General features: G+C 39.5%; 1 protein-coding gene across 4 annotated transcripts in view; it reads right to left on the reverse strand.

Annotated features, from left to right (window-relative positions):
- Positions 1 to 2224: 2224 nt before the first annotated feature.
- Positions 2225 to 10375, reverse strand: part of vgll4b (vestigial-like family member 4b) — a 46677-nt gene continuing 38526 nt past the window's right edge. For 3 of the 4 annotated variants that reach the window (XM_016575700.1, XM_016575707.1, XM_016575691.1), the window contains 2 exons: positions 9590 to 9713; positions 6042 to 8464 (listed from right to left, as the gene is read on the reverse strand). In XM_016575700.1, the coding sequence (XP_016431186.1) occupies positions 8220 to 8464; positions 9590 to 9713 (369 nt within the window). In that variant the 3' untranslated portion in view covers positions 6042 to 8219. Of the gene's footprint in view, positions 2248 to 6041; positions 8465 to 9589; positions 9714 to 10375 lie in introns of those variants that run through there. The other variant, XR_001641984.1, reaches the window with a different exon arrangement.

Consider the following 10375-nt stretch of genomic DNA (forward strand, 5'->3'; position numbering starts at 1 on the left):
AGCTGATAAAAACATCACAATAATCCACAAGTAATCCACAGCACTCCAGTCCATCAGTTAACATCTGGAGAAGACAAAAGCTGAAACACATCCAGCATTAAGACGTTTTTATCTAAAACACGAGTCCATAATGTCCAGTGAAAAGTGTTCTGGTCTGAATCAGGAGCGAAATCTGCTCAGATCAAGCAGCGTTTACAAGCCAAAACAGCTCTAAACAAACATGTGGGTTGCAAATGAATTTGTAAAAGTACATTATTATTCTTTTTTGTAGAATATTTCTTGTATTCATTCAATTAATTCATAAAATCATAAAAACTGCATGCATAATTATAGAAAGATGAGCAATACATTGAAAATAGTTTTAAAGTTGAGCGTCAGCTTCATGAAAGTGTATCATGTCTCCTGCACTTTTATGAATTTACTTGAGAAAGTAAATCAGTCATTTGTGTTCAACAATTTAAATTTTTTTATACATTATTAATATATTAAGTTATAAAATGTATTAATATATTGTATGATTGTTATTAATGATATATATATATATATACTGTATATATAAATTATATATATATTTAAAATGTTGGTAACACTTTAGGACCTGAGTTGACCTTGAGTTTAAGTTGCTTATTAGCATGCATATTACTAGCATATTGGCTGTTTATTAGTACTTATGAAGCACATATTAATGCCTTAATCTGCAGGATTATATTTTAGATCTTTTAATCCCCCCCCCTTAAAATAAAGTGTGATCCAAATGTGTGCTAAACAACAGTACATCTTGTACAGCTTCGTAGTTTATTCGTTCATGTAATTTTAATCTTAGGACTTGTCAGAATAGATGACTTCTGAGCTGAGATACTGAAGGCACTGAGAGGAACACGGGCTGCAGTGATTCATCTGAAATTGTTGTTATGTAATGACAGCTTTAATAATAACTCTGTGTGCCGTCGTCAGGTTAATGTGAGCGGGAAATGAAGCTGGTCACTCATCTTCTGCTCGGTTTACATGGACGTTCTGCTCGCAGTAATTACTTCAGAATGAAACGGCTTCGTGAAGACAAACACAAGCTCCTGTGGGATTCATTCTTAGTTTGGCAGAATATTCTTTATAGTGTTGATCTGACTCTCTCACACACACACACACACATACTGTATGTATATATATATATATATATATATATATATATAACCCGAGGGTTTGTTGATGTGTAACATGTATGACATGCGGTCACACGCCCATGAGACGACTCTACAGCGCTCATGTAACTGAATGATACACGCTCTACGCTGTTATTAAGATGATTCATGTAATTACAGGCTGAACCGCTGCAGCAAACACACGCGCGCTCTCATGCAGGCTGTGCATTCACCACTTCACCTTTCTGATCTCCAGCGAGGACCAGCGGCACCTCCGTGGCCTTTACCAGACTGGTTTCTGGGTAGAGAGCGAGCTCTGAAGCAGTGCTTCTCAAAGACCCACACTCTCAGGACAGGACTCAGTGCCAAGATATTTGTTTTCTGATGTAACCGTGACAAAAGCTGCTTGTTTTCAACAATATATATCAAATTAATTCAACTTGATAATTAATTTCATATGTAAAATAATTAGCCTCAATTCATTTTGTGATTTCAGAAGTTGTTCTGCATTCCAGAACTGCATGTTCTTCAGTAAAAACAATTGTTATTGGAGTTATTTTCAGCATTTTAATTTGATAATGTTTTATTCTTATTTATTTATTATTATATTTTACTATATTAAGAGTGTTTTATTTTTCATTTAAATGCGTTAAAAAGTCATCATCCAGCCTTTCTTGAAAGATGGATAGCTGAGGGTCCCTGGTTAAGAACCGCTGTTTTAAACTATTTTTTATATTGCGTTTTAACAGCACACCACACAACACAATTGTATTTAATATAGGCAAAATAGGCTGGAAACTGCAGGGAATCGGCTGTATGGCTACATTTGTTGGCTGTAGGTAGGGGCTGCAGTGATTCATCTGAAATTGTTGTTATGTAATGACAGCTTTAATAATAACTCTGTGTGCCGTCGTCAGGTTAATGTGAGCGGGAAATGAAGCTGGTCACTCATCTTCTGCTCGGTTTACATGGACGTTCTGCTCGCAGTAATTACTTCAGAATGAAACGGCTTCGTGAAGACAAACACAAGCTCCTGTGGGATTCATTCTTAGTTTGGCAGAATATTCTTTATAGTGTTGATCTGACTCTCTCACACACACACACACACATACTGTATGTATATATATATATATATATATATATATATATAACCCGAGGGTTTGTTGATGTGTAACATGTATGACATGCGGTCACACGCCCATGAGACGACTCTACAGCGCTCATGTAACTGAATGATACACGCTCTACGCTGTTATTAAGATGATTCATGTAATTACAGGCTGAACCGCTGCAGCAAACACACGCGCGCTCTCATGCAGGCTGTGCATTCACCACTTCACCTTTCTGATCTCCAGCGAGGACCAGCGGCACCTCCGTGGCCTTTACCAGACTGGTTTCTGGGTAGAGAGCGAGCTCTGAAGCAGTGCTTCTCAAAGACCCACACTCTCAGGACAGGACTCAGTGCCAAGATATTTGTTTTCTGATGTAACCGTGACAAAAGCTGCTTGTTTTCAACAATATATATCAAATTAATTCAACTTGATAATTAATTTCATATGTAAAATAATTAGCCTCAATTCATTTTGTGATTTCAGAAGTTGTTCTGCATTCCAGAACTGCATGTTCTTCAGTAAAAACAATTGTTATTGGAGTTATTTTTAGCATTTTAATTTGATAATGTTTTATTCTTATTTATTTATTATTATATTTTACTATATTAGGAGTGTTTTATTTTTCATTTAAATGTGTTAAAAAGTCATCATCCAGCCTTTCTTGAAAGATGGATAGCTGAGGGTCCCTGGTTAAGAACCGCTGTTTTAAACAATTTTTTATATTGCGTTTTAACAGCACACCACACAACACAATTGTATTTAATATAGGCAAAATAGGCTGGAAACTGCAGGGAATCGGATGTATGGCTACATTGTTGGCTGTAGGTAGAGTAGGTTTTCCTAGTGCACCTGTTTTGCAAAAAACGTGGTTGCTCTTTATTTTACAGCATGTGTACTTATTTACTTACAGTGTCTAAGAAAGTACTGGGTAGTATAAGGTAACTACATGGGTTAAGGTAAGGTTTACGGGTAGGTTCAGGGTACCTACACTCTAAAAAATGCTGGGTTAAAAAGGGACAAACCCAGCTATTGGGTTGTTTTGACCCAGGCAATAGCTGGGTTTGCCCCTTTTTGAACCCAACCGCTGGGTCAAAACAACCCAATAGCTGGGTTTGCCCCTTTTTGAACCCAACCGCTGGGTCAAAACAACCCAATAGCTGGGTTTGCCCTCAAAACAACCCAACCGCTGGGTCAAAACAACCCGACCGCTCGGTCAAAACAACCCGACCGCTGGGTCAAAACAACCCAATAGCTGGGTCAAAACAACCCGACCGCTGGGTCAAAACAACCCTATAGCTGGGTCAAAACAACCCGACCGCTGGGTCAAAACAACCCGACCGCTGGGTCAAAACAACCCAATAGCTGGGTCAAAACAACCCGACCGCTGGGTCAAAACAACCCGACCGCTGGGTCAAAACAACCCAATAGCTGGGTCAAAACAACCCGACCGCTGGGTCAAAACAACCCAATAGCTGGGTTTGTCCCTTTTTAACCCAGCTCTGGGTTATATTTAGCCCAGCATTTTTTAGAGTGTAGTTATTGTAGTAACTGTAATAACTACATAGCATGTACATGCAGAACAGGACTGTAAAATAAAGAGCTACCAAACACAAATGATTTAATGTGTCATACATTAGTTTTCTCATTAACGTTACACATGACACTGTTTCGCTCGTGGCTGAGAGCTCATTCTTGATGAACTTCGATGGTAATTGTATTTCACCACACAGAGACTGATGGCACATGACTCTGCTGTTGTTAAATGTCTGATCTGGGTTTCGTGTGTTATGTAAAAGAGCCACGAGGAGGGTCTTTAGCTGAGATCGTGTGTGTTGTAAAGTATCTGAGGGTCAGTAGAGTTTGTTCGTCGTGTTCACTTCAGCTCGGCGCTTCGGTCCCGTCTCTTTCAGCTCGCTCTTTACAGATACACTTATGTCTCTCCGAGGATTTTGTTTTTTTGACTTGGCGCAGACTTCAAAGTGAGAAGGCCGCTGAAGTTGTTTTTTTTGTTCGGCTCTTATTAGCATGTCAATGACGCGGAGCTTTTGACAGCCAGGTGTGCCGTAGAAGAAAGAGGCTCCCCACACACAATCCAAACTCACACACTCATGTCTGACCTCTGTCTTCAAAAGGACGTTTATCTTCAGTCTCGGCGCGAGTTTAGTTTGGTCTTCAAACATGCGTGTTGTGTGGAGGATCAGTGCTTGAAAAGGGCTTTTGCATGTTCAGATGTTCATGTACTAAACCGTCATGAGATGATGATGATGATGATGCACACCTGCTGTTCCACTTTAAACATCACGAGAGCAGATCTCTGCAGCCTAAAAACAGCTACACACTCAGTATCATTCACTTGTGTTTTTATGAGGTTTTGGTCATTTTATTTGAACAGCTTTGTAATCTCCAGTTCTTCTGTCCTGCAGATCTGGGACATGAGTGATGACGAGAGCATTTGAAGGCCTCTGGACCAAACCGCTGGAGACTCCAAATGAAGCTCCTTTAACTGGCTGTGATGTTCCTGTCAGCTCATCTGTTCTCTTGTATTCATTTTCAGACACTGTTAACGGCATACAGTGACCTCACTGCACATGGATCCTTCGTGCACTTGTTGAAATACTTGTCTTAACCATTCACGTAAAATCTCATTATAGCTGTGTCAGGAAAGATGGCAGAATTAAAGCGATGCAAATAAACCTGCTGTGAACTGCTCTGGTCTAGATATCCAGTCCAGTGTTGTTCTGTCTTAAAAGGATAGTTCACCCAAAAATTAAAAAATGAGAAATGTCATAATTGACGCACCCTCATGTTGTTCCAAAACACAAACCAATTGTTCATATTAGAAACACAAAAGTAGTATTTTTTTTTTCTCCATACTATGTAAGTCGATGGCTACCAGCAACTGTTGGGTAATCAACATTAGGAAACTCATACAGGTTTGCAACAACTTGAGGGTGAGTAAATGATGACAGATTCTTCATTTTAGGGTGAACTAACCCTTTAAAAGGCCTGTTTTAAGCATATCCCTGCCCCCATTTTTTTTTTTCTCTCCCCTGGACAATTTTTGGGAATGAAATCATCAGCCATCATTGTCAAGGGCGGTTAAATATGGCATATATGCTGACTAAGATCCTTTGTCTTCAGGCATTTTTTAAACTGGCCTAATGTTCATTAAAAGAGTGTTAGATTATGGCAGGTGTCTGAGCCTTGCGTTCAATGCCAATGCAAACACACCTGAACTGAAGAATTGTGTTACGGGTCAGTGTAAACCACAGCACTGAACTCTTGGTTTGTATTCCCAAGTGAATGTGCTCATCTCTGCTGGACTGTACTGTAGATCCAGTCACTCAACCTCATCTCTATCATTGCACTGTAACAGTCTAGACATGTGGCTTTTGTTTTGGTTCATTTTTTTGTGCATTTGTTCACATAATAAAATTATATTCACATAATCCATTCTTTGTAATATTTCCTTGCTTTTGGTCACTTAGGTAAGTGGGTTAATAATAGTAATGGTGCATCCGTGTCCTGAAATCACCATAGAAAGATTACGACTCAAGAGCTTTATTAGTGATGTTCATCGTCTCAGGCTTCGTTGTTGGTAATGAGAAAATGAAGCAAACTGAAACGCTATATATCCTGGCACATGCTCAGTGATGATAGAGCAGTTTATTTCATTGGGTTTACAAATTGCAACGGAGTTTTTACTAAAACTCTTATGGAATTACAGTAATTCTGACATTTTCCCCAAGAGTAATCACCTGTTTTCACAAAGGACGAATCATAAGTCTCGGGCTGTGGTTTAAGAGCACTTTATTGTTCATTGAGGCTACTTAAAAGTACAAAACAATGGCCTGCCAAAAGTTTGTTTTATTCCAAGGAGAAACAAGGCCATGAAATGAGGGTATAATACAGATTTACAAATGAAGAAGTACACTCGAGGTGCAGTGAGAAGAGTTTTAAACGGTTGGTTTCTTGTCGTCGTTCTCCTGGAAGCACACATCAAATAGAAAATCTTCTTGCTCAAATCCCAAGCGATGGTACTGGAGTGGAGTAACTCACTCAAGACTCGAGTCCGTTTGTTCAATTGTCTCCAGAGACAGTCGAAAGCCTCCGTTCAGAAGTGTGTCGAGACTCAGTAGCCTTCAGAAATAATACACAAGTGGCTATTACACTAACGCAGTGTTTTCATAGAATAACTGTGTTCCTGCACTTTAACCTTAAACAGACAAAACCTACAAACAAAAAAGATCAACTTTTTTCCTCGGAAAAAAAAAAAAAGCATGATTACAATAAAGGACAAGGGAAAAATTAAATAGCTACATATCAACAAATTAATTGTTCCTCAAAAAATACCTACGATTTGTTTTCTCTGTACATTCGTTACGCACAGCGTAATGATGGTCTTATAGTTTCCTATATAAAAACGTTTTTTTGTTGTTTTTAAGTAAGTGATTTATCTACAGCGTGTAGGGTAACGTGTGCCACAAGCAGAAAGTGAGAAAGTGTCCTACCCAGTAAACTGGTCATGAAATGTGTGTGTGACGGAGGATGAAATCCTCAAGGTCTCGCGTACGATACGACAAGGTTTTGTGGCAAATACATGCAAAAAGAGCAGATTGTGAAATCCGAGTCGGCGAGTACTTTTGAAGAGCGCGTCGTGTTTGAATTCAGGGCCGATGGAATGTAAGGACGAGCTCAAGCGTCTCCTGTATCTGCAGCCTCCTGTCAGTCTCTAGTTAGTAGCTACACTGAACACGGGAGAAAGTACAAGACCTGCATGACGTTCCCTATCGGAGGAATGTGTTGTGTTTCGGTACAGGCGGACCGTTGGAAAACCGGGTCCGTTTCGAAAGCTGAATGCAGAATTAAGAGATGAAGAACGACAACCACACACACACGCGAAATTAGCTCGACGTTTTCCGCAGATTGTCAATGCTGCAGTTGACCTGTCCATAGCTGCGAATGCTCTTTTTTCAGTCATGCAAAGCGACAGCATCCTGTACCACGGATTAATAACATACAAAACCAAACGGTAATATATAGATGGCCTGTCCGGAGGCGGTTTTCTCTCTTGTATCTGGCAGCTACCACAATGAATATTGAATAGAAAATAATAATATGGAGTACAACTGTACCAGCAGTAAGTTTATCTAGGACTGTTACTGACAAAAATAAAATAAAATCTGAAGAAAAGGCTAAAAGTATTACGATCGAAATGTCTACACAATAATAGATACCAGCTATTTTAAAAACATGCACTTATAAGCACTAGCTTACCCTTAAACCGTCTACTCTACTAAAACCACAGTGCCTGGGAAAAACCAACCCAAAACCAGAAGAATGCCCACGTCTGCCGCAGTCCAGTTGTGTCAGCGCCGTAGAGAAGCCAGAGCCGAAGCGACCGGAAAAAGGTTCCCTCCCCTAACCAAGGTTTCCTGCGAAAGCGATGTGAACCGCTCCACCTGTGTCACCCTCCAAAACAAACACCCAAATCATGTGTATCCAACGCTAAACGGACACCACCTCCATCCATCCATAGTGCAAAATCAGTCCAGGCCTTCCGCTTCAAGTATACACATACAGATTCAGGACACAACCGGGAGAGAGTGTGAAAGACAGAATGCGATGGGTGCCATGGAAGAATGGCTTCTGGGTGAAAGGTTTGCATCAGCAGTTTCTTTGGTATCTGAGGCAGATGGTTCGATAGTGTCTGGCTGATTTTTATCTCCAAAAAAAAAAAAAAACAAGGTATGGGCATCCCATAACACAACAGCCAAGCCAAAAGTATACTAGCATACTTACAAACAAACAAAAAGAATCAAAAGGAAAAAAAGCACAACTGAAAGTTGAAGGAGCACCTCCTCGTCGTGCGTTCTTATGTACATAGCTATACATCAGCTCTGCTAAAACATGCATGGTTGCTTTGAGAGTGAAGCGGCTGGAAGAAGACTGGGGTTCGCTGGTCCTCTTTTCAAGACACGAGGGAAGGGGAGTGACTATGGTTGACCATGTGGCCGTTGGGAGAGGAGTCTGGGCTTCCGGAGGAGCTGCCCTTGGCCTTGATCTGCAGCCACGTCTCACCCAGCGCCTTGGCGAAGTGGTCGTCCACCGAGCCGGTGATGGACACCGAGTTTGTGACCGGCTCGGGCTCCTTGTAGTTCTTTCCCAGGCTGCGGCGGAAATGCTCCTCGATAACAGGGTCGCAGGCTGTGTTAGCTGAGACAGAGAAACGCTGCTTAGCACACGGTACGTCAAAGACAAGACCTCTAACAGACAGAGCTAACACATGGCACTTTCCACAGGTAGGGTACAAAAACTCAAATGTGGGACGTTTGTTTGCTTTTATTCATTTCTATTATTGCCTAGTGAGCAATTCCAGCATCACAGCCACTAAAATGTGAAATGTAACTATTTATCATCAGAAAACTGAACCACCTGTATGTGTGCATGTGTTAATACTAATACCCTGCAGGTAGAGTCCAGACATTGGTGTAAAAAAATAAAAAAATAAATTATTACATCAGGAAAATATTTCAGTTACGGATGTAACAACAGACATTTTGAGAGACAAACACTTTGCAGGAAGTCAATCTGTAACTCATTCTTGTGGTTGATTCAAGAAGGGAGAACATTTCAATATACTTCATATCTACTTATGTTAGCTTTGTACAAAACTTTGATCATTTTTACGTGAACCTACAGAAGTGGAAGACATCTTTTTTGTTTTGAAACCACTTAAATACGGCTGGCAGAATAATCTTCTTGTACTGATGCACACTTCATATATGTGGTGATTGGATAATGCAATTTACTTTAAATGTACAAAATTAGGATTTTTCATAGTTTGACTAACATTTCTCAGGTCTAAGTTTATAGAATATACAAAACATTAAAAAAAAGGAAAAAGCTTTAAAAAAAAAAATCTGGATCAATTTATTTCCAATAAACAAAAAGATTTGTTGGCCCTTCATAAAACTTCTGAAATGTAAAACTGGTAATGAGGTGGTTGTTCTTGACTACATTACAGTTCAATTATAAGAACAATTATAAAACCCAAGGAAAAAAAGATTAGATACACCATACACTAGAAATGGTCTGAATGATGTCACTTCCTGCATGTCACAATTGCTCCATTTCTGGTATCTGTAATAGGATCACACACAAAAGGTGCAAAACATTTCATGTTTACTTAATTTATTGAAGATCTATTTTATTGAATACTAGTTCCCTGTGTAAAGGACGTGGCATCAGTGTCTTTATTAAGAGATATAATTGGACATAATTTTGTAGCCCATCCATGAACAGTGCCAGCTCTGATCCGGTCACGTTGTTTGCACTTACAGTTGGAGGCTCTGCGGTAGCTTGAAGTCAGGTTGGGTGAGCAGCCGTTGTGAGACACGGTGCAGTGGGTGAGGTTACAGTTACGGTTGTTCGCTGGGGCACATGTGATCACAGAGGGACGATTCTGCCCACACAACACACACAGCTGGGGCACATGTGATCACAGAGGGACGATTCTGCACACACAACACACACACACACACATATATATATATATATACATGAGCAGTAGAGCAAGTGTCCAAACAAACAGAACTACTGAACAGTGCTTTCAGATACGTCTACACTGTAGAGACCTACGAAGAGTCTAGACTTGCTGTTCATGAGATTAATTAATAAAGTCTTCTGTTCACGTCAGTGGATAGTTTAGCTTTTTTCTTCAAAACTGAAATGTAGCTAAACATGGTTTCAGGGCAGTTCTGATTCATACCAAAACAAAACTCTTATTATACATGTTTTCGTGAATAACAAAGATGAACCTTGATTCTAAACATCAATATCAAGACAAAACCAAACATACTTCAGCATTTATTTACGTTTTAAAAAAAAGGTACAAAGCTTTCTGCTTCTTTTAAAGGGATAAGTTATAGTTAAAAGTATCTACTCAACCTCATGTTTGGTGACTGACTTTCTTGTGTGGAGCATAAAAGATTTTAACATTTTGAAGAATGTTGGTGACCAAACAGTTCCATTCCCATTGATTTCCATTATATGGACAAAAAACAAATACATAATATATATATATATATATATATATATATATATATATATATATATATAGAATTT

Source organism: Sinocyclocheilus rhinocerous, unplaced genomic scaffold (genome assembly GCF_001515625.1).
Source record: "Sinocyclocheilus rhinocerous isolate Xijiao unplaced genomic scaffold, SAMN03320098_v1.1 scaffold1574, whole genome shotgun sequence".
In the NCBI taxonomy this organism is placed as follows: Eukaryota; Metazoa; Chordata; class Actinopteri; order Cypriniformes; family Cyprinidae; genus Sinocyclocheilus; species Sinocyclocheilus rhinocerous.